The 13,084-nt window shown below is 36.5% G+C and overlaps 1 protein-coding gene across 4 annotated transcripts in view; it reads right to left on the reverse strand.

The window, feature by feature from the left end:
* The window catches only part of WWP1 (WW domain containing E3 ubiquitin protein ligase 1), a 168,564-nt gene that overhangs the window by 44,704 nt on the left and 110,776 nt on the right, over positions 1 to 13,084 (reverse strand). For all 4 annotated transcript variants that reach the window (XM_074944151.1, XM_074944149.1, XM_074944150.1 and 1 more), the window contains 6 exons: positions 4,905 to 4,959; positions 4,744 to 4,828; positions 4,504 to 4,632; positions 2,316 to 2,388; positions 1,361 to 1,432; positions 599 to 687 (listed from right to left, as the gene is read on the reverse strand). In XM_074944151.1, the coding sequence (XP_074800252.1) occupies positions 599 to 687; positions 1,361 to 1,432; positions 2,316 to 2,388; positions 4,504 to 4,632; positions 4,744 to 4,828; positions 4,905 to 4,959 (503 nt within the window). The remainder of the gene's footprint in view (positions 1 to 598; positions 688 to 1,360; positions 1,433 to 2,315; positions 2,389 to 4,503; positions 4,633 to 4,743; positions 4,829 to 4,904; positions 4,960 to 13,084) is intronic.

Consider the following 13,084-nt stretch of genomic DNA (forward strand, 5'->3'; position numbering starts at 1 on the left):
ACTACTTGGAACTCACTACAAAGCTAAAGCACTAATACAAGGGGGAAAACACATATACAGTAAACAGGCATGCAGTAGACTCCATCTCTGGCCAAAGGCAGTTGAGAAGAAATTGAGGGCGATTTGCTCACGTACCCCTATAAAGCTTCAATCCAGAACATGAGGATGTGTAGGGCACATGTGCAGGCACTGCTACCAAAAATCTGCGATCAAAGGTGCACATGTGCTCCTAAAACGGAACACCCGGGGGGACACTAATCAAAGTAGTCATCCTGCTTGGCCCCTCAGAATGTTGGAAGAATTTTCCTGCCAGCCTCTAACAAACCTCTACAGAACACGTGCAAACTGCAATTTTTAGAGGCTTATAACTCAGCCTTATTTGGGTTGACTTTCAGAGAGACCGTAAAAACCTCTTGGGTCCCAGGTTGACTTACTGAAAGTGGCTAAAAAGATTACCTAGGTCACAACAATAGAATATGCAAAGTGAGTGGGCCTCTTTCCACAAGTTACAACCCTATTTTGATAAGAGTGCAATCTTCTAATTTAAAAATAAAATCTACAAGTATTTGAAAGAAGATTTATAAGGAATTTCCTTTACCTTGCCAAACCACCATAATCCAATCCTTCTTCACCTCTGAATATAACATATAATCGCCTCCTTAAGTCATAGGGTTTTAAAGCCATGATCTATGAAACAATTTTAAACACAAATTTAAAAAAATACAAAGGCTAATTTAATTTACTTTCAACCCATTAAACAAATTGATTGTTTCACATTCAGACTTATTATTATTAATTATATGCATTATGGTAACATCTAAGGACCAAGTTGGGGATCAGGACATTTTACCTTAAACAGAGGTACAAATATTCATTTAATAGCTTTGTTAAATGATTTTAGTTTACAAATTTTGTATTGAACAGGGAAAGTATTGAACAAATTATTTCAATATATTAGGCAACTCCTCTTTAATGGGTAAGTATAATTTTGGCCCAAACTAATTGATATTTTTCCCTTTAATAATATTTTTCCTGATGCCTCCGAAGTGGTATTTTTGGTGGGATGAGAGGGAGCAGTTTTAGACTGGGAATATTTTTTACAACAGAAGACAGCATATTCATCTGTGAAGTATAGAATGCTATAGGTTAAGAATTGTAAATCCTAGTTAATGGTTTAATCTTTGAAGGGGAGAAGTTTAATGGTTTAATCTTTGAAGTAGTAGTTATGGTAGAACAATAGATTTTTAAAATCGAGATTTTCCCTATTAACGATTGCATAGTCATATAAACTAGAGCAGCATATTGTAACACTGTCTTACTTCAATGTACGTATTTAATACAGCAGATATCATAGCCTTACTTGTTGGAAGGAATCCTCAAACAGTGTCTGTCTGGATACATTAATCTTTACATGGCTCGGCAATGCATTTGACTGTAAGCATAAAAACAACAACACATAAGTGGTAACATACACTAAATGAACACTGTGATGAGGTCTACAAATCCCATATAATAAAGATGGGGTTAAGCAGCTGTGCTGATCCTAGGTGGCCCCAATCCCTGCTACATTCACAAAGCATGCATGGGTTGGAGGAGGCACTCAAAAGGAGACAAGACCAACTCATTAGGCATGCAAGCAGCAGAAGTGAACTGACCTATACTCAGAGCTCCTGGGAAGGAGCACTGTAGGAGCTCCTTCTGCCCGAGGCCAGGCTGTAGTCACTTTCCCAAACCCACAGAGAAGAGACTCAAGACACTCAGAAGGTCTGACATATCTTTGATTTCAATTATTTAATGTCTTTATTTTCTCCTTTGGGAAAGAGGGGACTGGTAGGAAATGATCCAGGGAGGTAGCAAACAGCACTTTAGTGTGGAGAATGTAGCTGCCTATCACTGGGCCCTGGATCAGAACCCGGTGGAAAGAGTGGTCTTCTGTTTCCCCCACCAGCTGCTAGAGAATACAGAAGGCAGAAAGCCTACTCCTGAGATAGGAAATCTAGCCGAGAGAGTGCCTTGAAGACAGAAAGATCAGACTCCGACATCTCTATTCAGGAGAGGCCTAGACCCCCTCATCTAACTACCAGAGCCACCCATTGCTGAACTCTTTATATATCCCAAAAGAGGTGGACATAAATGCATGACCTGGCCAGAGGGCCAAGTTATGTGAGGGTTGAAGCAACTGTCAACAAAGGGTGCCAGGAAAAATGAGCAGGCTATGCCCAAACCCAGCCACAAGGGGGCGTCTAAGTCAGTGAAACCCCAGCACAAACACAAATTCAAATTTTCAAAGATAGATTTAATTACTACTACAGTACCTGACACAAGTAACGGAAATGAGCAAGTTTCCACCTAAAGCTACGTTCATAAGCAATTTGTGGGCCTTTATTTCTGTAAAACAATATATTTGAAGTTTTAAATAAATACAACATATAACAAACAGTAAAATCAGCTCCCAGTATTTTAACCACTAGACCAACAGTTTGTGCATTTCAATAAAAAACCAATTCAAGCTCACAAGAAATGGCCACATAAAAAGACTAACATATACTCCAGTTTTATTTTCTGGTGTTGGTTCAAAATCTCCCAGCCAACTTTCAAATGTAACCTAATTTTTGTAACCTGTTAACTCCTTGAATTAATGAAAGACCACCTACAATGTCATCAGAAGTCAGTCTTAACTCTTTATGTAAATTGCTGTTCAGAGCACTATCAACATGTGGGCGTCTATATTCACTGACCTATAAAAAAGTATTCATTGATCTGTAAATTGTTTTGAAACACTGGGTATCAAGAGTTACTTTGTTTAGCTACCAATATATTTGATATAGCAATATTTTAAGCTAAAAGAATACTTTATTACCAGTATTTGAATATTCTTTATTTTCTTCAAACTTTGTATTAATAATTATGATCTAGCTAATATTCAAATTTTACTGCTCTTCCTCAATCTATTTCTACTGCATTTATAGACATGGTATATGAGCACTTGACAATAATTATATCAAATGAACAAAGTAGGGCTGTCAAACAATTAAAAAAATTAATCGCAATTAATTGTGAGATTAAAAAAATAGACACGATTAATTGCAGTGTTAATTTAATCACTGTTAAACAATGGATACCATTTATTTAAATCTTTTTTGGATGTTTGTCTACATTCTCAAATATATTGATTTCAGTTACAACACAGAATACAAGGTGTACAGTGCTCACTTTATATTATTTTTTATTACAAATATCTGCACTGTAAAAAAGATAAACAAAAGATATAGTATTTTTCAATTCACCTCATACAAGTACTGTATTGCAATCACTTTATTGTGAAAGTGTAATTTACAAATGTAGACTTCAGACAGCATGGTCCACATCTCGTCCCTCTCAGATTTTGAAAGGCACTTCAGATTCTTAAACCTTGGGTTGAGTGCTGTAGCTATCTTTAGAAATCTCCTATTGGTACCTTCTTTGCATTTTGTCAAATATGCAGTGAAAGTGTCCTTAAATCGAACAACATATGCTGGGTCATCATCCAAGACTGCTATAACATGAAATATATGGCAGAATGCAGGTAAAACACAGCAGGAGACATACAATTCTCCCCCAAGGAGTTCAGTCACAAATGTAATTAATGCATTATTTTTGTAAGGAGCATCATCAGCATGAAAGCATGTCCTCTGGAATGGTGGTCGAAGCATGAAGGGGCTTACGAATCGTTAGCATACCTGACACATAAATATCTTGCAACATCGGCTACATCAGTGCCATGCGAATACCTGTTCTCACTTTCAAGCGACAGTGTAAATAAGAAGCGAGCAGCATTGTCTCCCATAAACGTAAACAAACTTGTTTGTCTGAGCAACTGGCTGAACAAGAATAGGACTGAGTGGACTTGTAGATTCTAAAGTTTCATATTGTTTTATTTTTGAGTGCAGTTACGTAAAAAAAAAAATTCTACATTTGTAAGTTGCACCCACATGATAAAGAGATTGTACTACAGTACTTGTACGAGGAGAATTGAAAAATACAATGTCTTTGTTTATATTTTTACAGTGTAAATATTTGTAATAAAAATAATATAAAGTGAGCACTGTACACTTTGTTTTCTGTGTTGTAACTGAAATAAATATATTTGAAAAAGTAAACAAACATCCAAAATATTTATGAATTTAAATTGATATTTTATTAAACAGTGCAATTAAAACAATTAATTGTGACAAATTTTTTTAATCTAGTTCATTTGTTTTGTGTTAATTGCTTGAGTTAACTGTGATTAATTGACAGCCCTAGAACAAAGTTATATCACTGAATGTTTCAATGAGAAAGGTAAGGTTGGTAGTTACATCTCCAAAATAGAAAATACATACAAGGCAGCAACTTGTACTGCACTTAATGTTGAGATCCCAGATAAAATATTAACCGTTCATTAATATGTGGAATACTATTCACTATTAAACAGTGAATAATCAACATCTCTTAAAAAAAACAAACTATTAGCTGCTCACTTACACAGAGGATTTTCCAGTACGAGGATCATTGAAGGTTGTTGTCCTTGTGTTATGATCAACAAAATATCTGACACCTTCTCTAGTGTATCTGATTTCCCAGCCCTCAGGAAGTGGGTCCTCATTTTGTAAACTGTAAAACAATTGAAAAGAGTACACTTTTTTCACATGAAGAAACGTATAACAATGTTTAAGCATGATCATTTGATCTGCACACATCAATATAGACATTATATACACCAACCCTTGAGTTCGGGGGTCTTCCCACTGTGTTGTCTTGGTGTTGTGATTCACAAAGTACACCCTATCATTTGAATCCACTCTCCTTTCTGAAAAGAACAAAAATTATTAAACAACAAATTTCAGTTACAATCACATTACTAAATTAATAGCTTATCATCTTACCCCAGCCTGGTGGTAAAGGCCCAAGTGGATCATTTTCTGCTGACAACATAGAAGCCTAGTTATAAAGAACAAACCAGACACACATTTATATTAAACAACAAATATAGATAAATAATTCTATCTAATGAAGATACTTTTTAAAATACACAAGTTGTGTGTTCTGTCAATTCTTATAAACAAGATCATGTCTTTTTCTATAAAGATAGTCTCCACCAAAGAATCTACATATGAATTGCTTAGACTGTCCTCTCCAGCATCCCTTGAACAATAGTTTTGCTAACAACAGTATTGGAAAACGTAAGCTATAGTAACATCTGAAGGATCTACATCAAAAATACATTATCCTAATGCCCAAGCAAAATAAAAATTCAAAACTAAGTATATAGTATTAGGTTTTTTTACGTTACCCCTGGTAAGTAATACCATCTAACTAAATGAAGAATGAAGTATGTTATCAATCATTACGAAGTCCTTTTGATATTTTTCTCTTCATTGCCATTTGGATTTCAAAGCCATTTATCTTACTTGAAAGGACCTTTAAGCACATGAATAAACTCTTTAGACATACCAGTGTTTTAAAGTTAGTCAATCCTAAAATTTCTACACAACTGGCTTCAACCTTACATTTAAAACCATTAAATCAGGCACCATTTATGGCAAATGCATTTTTGATTGAGTTACTGATTCTTTATTTCGAGAATATGGTTCTTTGACGACACTATTTCAACACAAAATTTACATAACACTAAATTATAATAATTATTAAGCTATGTTAAAGTAATATTGTAGTTTAGGCAAAACTAAAAAAAGTAAGGAGAATTTAAAGTTTTCTTTGTGTCCTTAGCTCTTTGTACTAAATTTATAGTTAGTCATTATAAAACATCTATAGTTTTCAACATCGTTTACACCCTCTTAGATTTAAGACATTCTGTCAGTTATCTTGCTTTAATTTATATCAAAGTAAAATGAAAGTTCCATGTATCCTAACATCTTCAAAGTATTGTAATTTGCACACTGGTCAGAGGGGAAATGAAAGAGCAATTAAAATCATCTTTAATTAGTCAACTGCTTCCTTTAAGGCTTTGTACTAGGGATACCAGGTGCTTCAAAATATTATTATTAATAGTGTCAATGGAGGCCCTAATCAGCATGCAAATACTAGTCATACTTAAAAGGGCTTTAAGGTTACCGTGTACTATACTACCATCTTGTCTAATGGAACCATTACAAAAATATAGAAGAAATACTGAAACAGTTGTTTGTACAGTAGTGTCAAACCTCATAACAAGGCTCATAATAGAAATGTTCTCACAATCATTTCTTAACAGAATATGTCTAATCTTTACAGAAGTATCTTGGTGAGCTTACTGCTAAAAAGAAACACAAAATTAAGTTGTGGGAAAATGCATCCTTTGAAGAATATAGTAATTTTTACCTTTAAATTTTGTTTCTAGGTCTTAAATATATCAATCTGAATTGATGGAGTTACCCACTTTATGGTCTGTAAACTGGAAAGCAGGATTTGTGCCACCTTGGGTCATCATTACATAACCTTCCAACTGCTTGCCCATGTGACTCAGCTATAAATAAAAATGAGAGTGACACACCTTATGGTCACCTGTTTCTGAACTAAATCAGCCCCAACGGCCCCAACCTGTGCTATACACAGCCTTTTAAAATAGGTATTAAGCACAGTTCTCTTTCTTGTGGTTTGATCCATGTGCAAGCCAGTGGGAAGCACAAATGAGCTGAAGCATCCAAAAAACATGTGGTTGGGTGCGTGGAGCACATTTTGACACGGGATCCTCAAGATAGGATTTTTTTTATTTTCGCTGTACAAACGATGTAGTTTGCCTAGGTTTGGGGCCATTGGCAGAACCATTTTGTGAACACGTTTCTTCCCTGAAGAACTGGACAAACACCCATGTTTCATTAAAGTGGTTGCACTTACCCTATGCTAGCTACTATGCAGAGCTATACCAAGGTTGTAACAAAATTTGTAACAACACTGGCTGTTGTTACTAGGCATATTAGTAATTGCACTCGCTACTGTTACTAACTGTTTTAGATCTGGACTAGGTTGCAAACTTTAATAAATGGGTTTGAAAAATTAGATTAAACTCTCATATAGACAGGACCTAAAAGTGAAGAGAGGGCAATAGTCTCCAGACTGGTGGATCTGAGACTCTGAATCTTAATTCACAAGTGAAAAAAATTAGTATTTCAGATCTTGAAATCCACCAATCCAGTCTTTATTCCAATCTGTTTGTATACACAATGAGATTTTGAGGGATGGGAACCAATGTAGGAGTATCTACCACTTTATCTATCCAAAGGATCATATTACTGATAAAACTTCCCTACTAGTGCAAAGTATTGATACTAAGATCTCAAATCCACTTATTTTACAGATGGGGAAACCAAGACAAAAATGTTAAAAATATTTTCCCACATTCACACAGTGAGCCAGAGGCAGAACAAGGACCAAAACACGTGAACCCTGACTCCTACTCTCTAACTGCTTATATATCTGGCTTCCAGACAACAAAATACTGCCTTTTCTGAGATGGACATACACAAAATGATGGTTGTGTTGCTAAAGCGTTAGCTTTCCTAGAATGACTTGAGGAGTTTTAAGTGTCTTCCACCCCAACCATTAAAAATACAGCTCCTTCCTTATGATGACAGCCTTTCCCTTTATCTGCTTAGGTGAGAGAACAAATGTAAATTTATGCCCTGATAAGAACTGCTTGACTATTTAACAATTCTCTGAAGCAACAAGAGATTTTGCTTAATTACTTTATGATTTAGAGAACATGAGTGGTCACTTTATTTTTAGTCCCAAAATAAGGTTTTTCAGAAAGTATTAATCTAACAGAAACTGAATAAATTTAACTCTGGAGACAACTAATAACTAGAATTAGAATTGTTGATCCAATATATCCTAAATGTAAAAGTGCTGAAAAGGATGAACAATACCCTAAGAACTGGATGTATGACTGGCATCAGTAAACTGAGAAAAGCCCTCAATTTATTGGCTAAGACCACCTTAAGTTTCTGAATTTTGAGAAACACTGCTAATGTACTTATTATCTGGTGAAAACTGTATTTGCCACCAAGGTGTCACAAAAGATCTTATAAATGTAACTTCTGTGACCAGGAAAGGACAATCTTTAGTACAAAATCAAGTTGAGAATTTTTTAAAAACTGCAACACCGTGGCCACCAGGTCTTGAACAGAGGTAACTGTAACTATACATAGTAACAGGCTTCAGAGTAGCAGCCGTGTTAGTCTGTATTCGCAAAAAGAAAAGGAGGACTTGTGGCACCTTAGAGACTAACAAATTTATTTGAGCATAAGCTTTCATGAGCTACAGCTCACTTCATCGGATGCTGTAGCTCACGAAAGCTTATGCTCAAATAAATTTGTTAGTCTCTAAGGTGCCACAAGTCCTCCTTTTCTTTTTATATAATCACAATCATCCGGTCAGACAACAATTCCAGTATGATGGTGAGAGTAAAGGAGAACAGTTGGCAACGGATATAAAACATGCCACAAATTAGACATCAAAAGGTGATTGAGAGGTCCACAGAGTCTTCTGAATCAACGGATAGTAGAATCTAGGATTTATGGTTGATATACTTTATCAACAGAAAGAGGTGATTCTACAGATGAAAATGTTGAGCCAATTAAGGTATAAAACAACTTTGATCCGATTTAGCAACAAGCCTAAATCCTTTCAAATATTTAGATAAGACTTTCTGAATTGTTCTTACAGATACCAAGGGTTGAACTGTCTAAATCATGAAATATTCTTTGCAGGGACACTGTGACTCTTCACCTAGTCAAGTGCTGCTATTTTCATCCAGGGTTGTTGTTTTTTTACGAGTCATGTTAGAAACATGTTAGGCAACATGTTTTAACAAACACATTGTTAAACATCACTTGGCACGCAGTACAGAGTAAGTATAGTGTTTAAAAATCCATTAGTTGGTCATTGTCAACCTAACACATTTTTAAATACAAACAGTCTACTCTACATTGGGTGCAAAGTAGTGTAACTTGCATTTCTAACATGGCTCATTTTCCCAGTGTAGACAAACAGCAAGATGCACAGATACAGATTGAGATAGTTTTTCTATTTTCTGACTGCATCTTTGAGTGCACAATGTTGAAGTGAGCAAACTACATCTAATGAAGAACTGGATTGTCCAAGAACATTCAATGGCAGTTGAACTGTAAAACAGAAGTTAAATGGATTAACAGGTATTCTGAAGACCAGTAAGACAAATATGCAAAAACAAACAAGAAATTCTTTAAGTATGTCAGAAACAGGAAGCTGCAAAAGAATCAGTGGTTCTTTAGACTACAAAGGTATGAAGGGAACAATTAAGGAGAATAAAGAACACTGAAGAGAAGTGAAGCCCCTGTTCCTGCAAAAGTGTGTTTAACTTTATAACATGAATGAAGTTAATGCAATTACTCACATGCATAAAAAATTAAGCATATGACCTTGCAGGATGAGGGCCTAAATGCATATGACCTTGCAGGATGAGGGCCTAAATGATTACTTTCCCTAGATCTCCTCTTTTTAGGTAATAAAGAGAAGACACGATCAGAGATTAAGATGTTTGTAAAAAGACATGCTGGAACAAACTGATGATACAAAACCACTACAGATCTCCAGACTGGATGGCATGTATGCAGCCAAGATTTTTGAAGGAACATAAGAATGAAGTGTATGAGCTGATAACGAAAACATGCAACCTCTCCTTAAAATCAGCTACAAAACTGGAGGAGCAAATATTGTAAATAGCTTTAAAAAGGCACTAAAGATGATCCTGGAAGTTACAAATTAGAGAGCTTTATTTCAGTTCAAGGCAAAATAGGTGAAATGATAAACAGAGCCTTAAAACATCTATGACACAGACAAACCAACATAGCTTGTGTAAAAGAAAACTGTGCATCTCCTGCCCGTGCTTCTAACTAACATATATAATTATGTATATATCATAATGTATATCATAGTTCTCCATTATCTACTATTTTGTTGAGTCTCAAACAATTAACAGACTGGGGAGGCACAATTTTATTTCACAGAAGCTGCATTGGGTTGTCTTTTTTGTTATTTTTTATATAATTTTTTGTTATAGAGATGTTGTAATAATTCCAAAACCAACCATTACAAACCCAGCAAATTCAGTTAAGGTTACATTTAAAAGAAATCCAAACCTGTTAAGCTAAGAAATGCAGAGTTAAGGCACCTCAACCACCTTAACTCTGGTCTATACTAATGTTATGCAATAACCATATGATTATGACTAACACATGTTAGTGTTAGTGGTCCCAGAATAGAGTAAACTGATTTTTTTTTATGAGACTTATTTTTTCTTCTCATGGTATCACTACAGGGAGGAGTTAAAATTGTTTGGTTACCCTGACTGCACTTCTTATCTTAAGATGATGTCGTTTTGGCCACTCAGGTCAACAGATAGGTTCTTTTACCACTAAGGGAGAGCTAATCCAATCCTTTGGGTAACAAAATCCACCATCAAACATCTCACTTCAGCTTTTCTATAATTTATCTGCAAATAGCTTCCTCCTCCTTTCAGAGGCAAACTCAGAGCACTAAATTGTTCTAATCTGTATGCAGATTAATTGTAGTTACTCTGTAATAGAAAAACATACAGCAGCGCTGTAGCCAACAAATGCGTTCTCCTTAATATTTGTTTCTTGTTTTATCATCATTCTTCAATGTTTTTGTTTTACTATTAATGGGAACTGTAGCTAATGCAACTGAACTATCCACCAAACATGACAAATATATGGAAAGCAGTTGTAAAGAGAAGCAAGTAAGCCATCAAACACCCAATTTCTCTTTCCTTTTTGAATATTGGTGTCTGACTGACCGATCATAAAGTGGGTCACCAAATTAGGACTGGTGAATATAAGGTCAGAGAGGATACATTGTAACAGTTGCCTAATGCATTCTGAAGAGAAAAAAGTAAACATGTTTCAAGTTGGCCTGAAAATCAGTGATAATGGTAAAAGATATCATTAAAGCAAAGGCAGGCCATATTTTAGATGAAGGTGGTATAATTCCATGAACACAGAGCACAAATATTGTACTTTGAAAAATTGTACTTAGAAAAGTGCAATTACATATAATTATACTGTTTTCCTATTTCTGTTTTAAGAAATAATTGCACTGTTATAAAAATTTGAAATACATTGTACTTGCAACAGACAATCCTGCCAACTTAACATTTTCTACATTTCTCTTCTCTCTTTTTTTGAGCACTAAGATTAATGGCTTTCAAACAGTATCTTTGTTTCCTAAGAGTGCATCAGTATTTTTAATTATATACTACTTGAAATCATAATTATGCTGATCACATTTTGGTATTATAAACAATGATTTTTGCCTCAGAAGGACCCCTAGAACCTATTAACTCTTAAGGATTCTGCATATAAGCAGACATCTTTAGCAATAAAGAATACAGAGGAAAAAGTGATAAATGAACATATTCGTTTGAAAACAGAATGTTTTTTCAAAGTGTCTCAAAGCATCAGCTGCTATTAGGATCATGAGAGGGAAAAATTACTTGCTGTATATTTCTGCTTCTCTGATATATTGCAGGATTCTCATTCCTGAGACTCCACAGCTCTCATAGCACAAAACAAGCAGAACACCCCAAGTTCTTAAGATATTTTGGTACCTAAGTACATCCTTAGCATAGGAAAGTACCAGATCACTCCCTTAGAGATGACTGCACACCATTGCTGCACTTCAAGAAAGACTGAAAAAAGAATGGGGTCCTTTTCCTTAAACGGGGGATGAGCAAAAGAGGACACGATAAAAAAATATACGAAATAAGGAATGGTTACTTACCTTATGCAGGAACTGGAATTCTTCTAGATGCATATTCCTCTGGGTGCTCTATTTCAAGGGAGCACGTGCCCCATGTGCCTTCAATTCGATTTTTTGGTAACAGTGCCCATATGGCCCACACAGGAGCCCTACACATCCTTATGCCCCGCACTGAGACTATATAGGGCCATATGGGCAAACCACCCTCAGTTCCTTCTCCACCGCAGAGCCCCAGAGAGGAAATTCTGAAGAAGAGGGGAAAGAGAGTGGGTAATGGAGTAGCCATAGGGACACACATCTCAAAACTCCAGTTACTGCACAGGGTGAGTAACCTCTCGTTCTTCAAGTAGTGTTTCACTGGATACTCACTTCAGGTAATTACGAAGCATTATCCCCAGCTGGAAAGAGGATCTTCAGAGTCAAGTCCAAGACTAAAGACAAGACTGCATTTCTAAGGGCAGCATCCAATCTAGAAGACCGAACCACCGCAAGTTTGGACCAAGCTGGGAGTGGGGTGAGAAAACAAAAATTCTGTCCCTTTGGCTGGCACAAAGTAACACTTCTCCGTCCTCTTGTGGGTGGGAATGCAAGTGGACAGTTTGGCACACCCCTAACTGTCTCCAGTATGGCTTCATTAACAGGAACCAATTCAAGATACATCTGTAGTTCTCCAGAAACTCTGTGAAGGTGGTCCTGGAACTGTCTGAAGTCATCAGGGGGAGATGGAGACATAGGATTCTCCATTTCGTTTGGAGATGAAGATGGCAGTCTTACTGGTTACTGCAGAACTCCCAGATCCATGTGTAATGTACCTCCTCCACTGTAGGATCCAGGGGTAGATCTGAGTGTCCCCTTAAAAGGGGAGACAAGGGATGACTCCTTAGCAGATCAGACCAACTCTGCAGGGAGGTGCTGGTCCCCACAATCCCAATATAGCCAGTAAGAGGGATCAACAGGTGGTTGTAGAGGCCTCCAAGGAATGGAGTACCAATAGCTCTGAGTTAGATGAGGCAGAGGTTAATCCCAAACTGATGTAGGTCTTTTGGGTGTTGGAGGATATGTAGGATGGGGTTCATCAGCTGGTTCAGAATCTCCTTATGAAGAGAAGGCCGATTCCGGCTCCAGGGGCAGTACTGTTGGTGCCTCTGGAGGAGAGTTGACAAAGACACTGTGTGCTGCTTCTGCCCAATCCAGAGGTCATCTCCCTTGATGGTGTTATCTCTCTGGAAACAGAGAGGCCTGATGGAGGGAATTCCGGATCCAGAAAAGCGAAAACATCCTGTGGAACAGCAACAGATTTAGATCTCCC

Source organism: Natator depressus, chromosome 2 (genome assembly GCF_965152275.1).
Source record: "Natator depressus isolate rNatDep1 chromosome 2, rNatDep2.hap1, whole genome shotgun sequence".
Classification (NCBI taxonomy): domain Eukaryota; kingdom Metazoa; phylum Chordata; order Testudines; family Cheloniidae; genus Natator; species Natator depressus.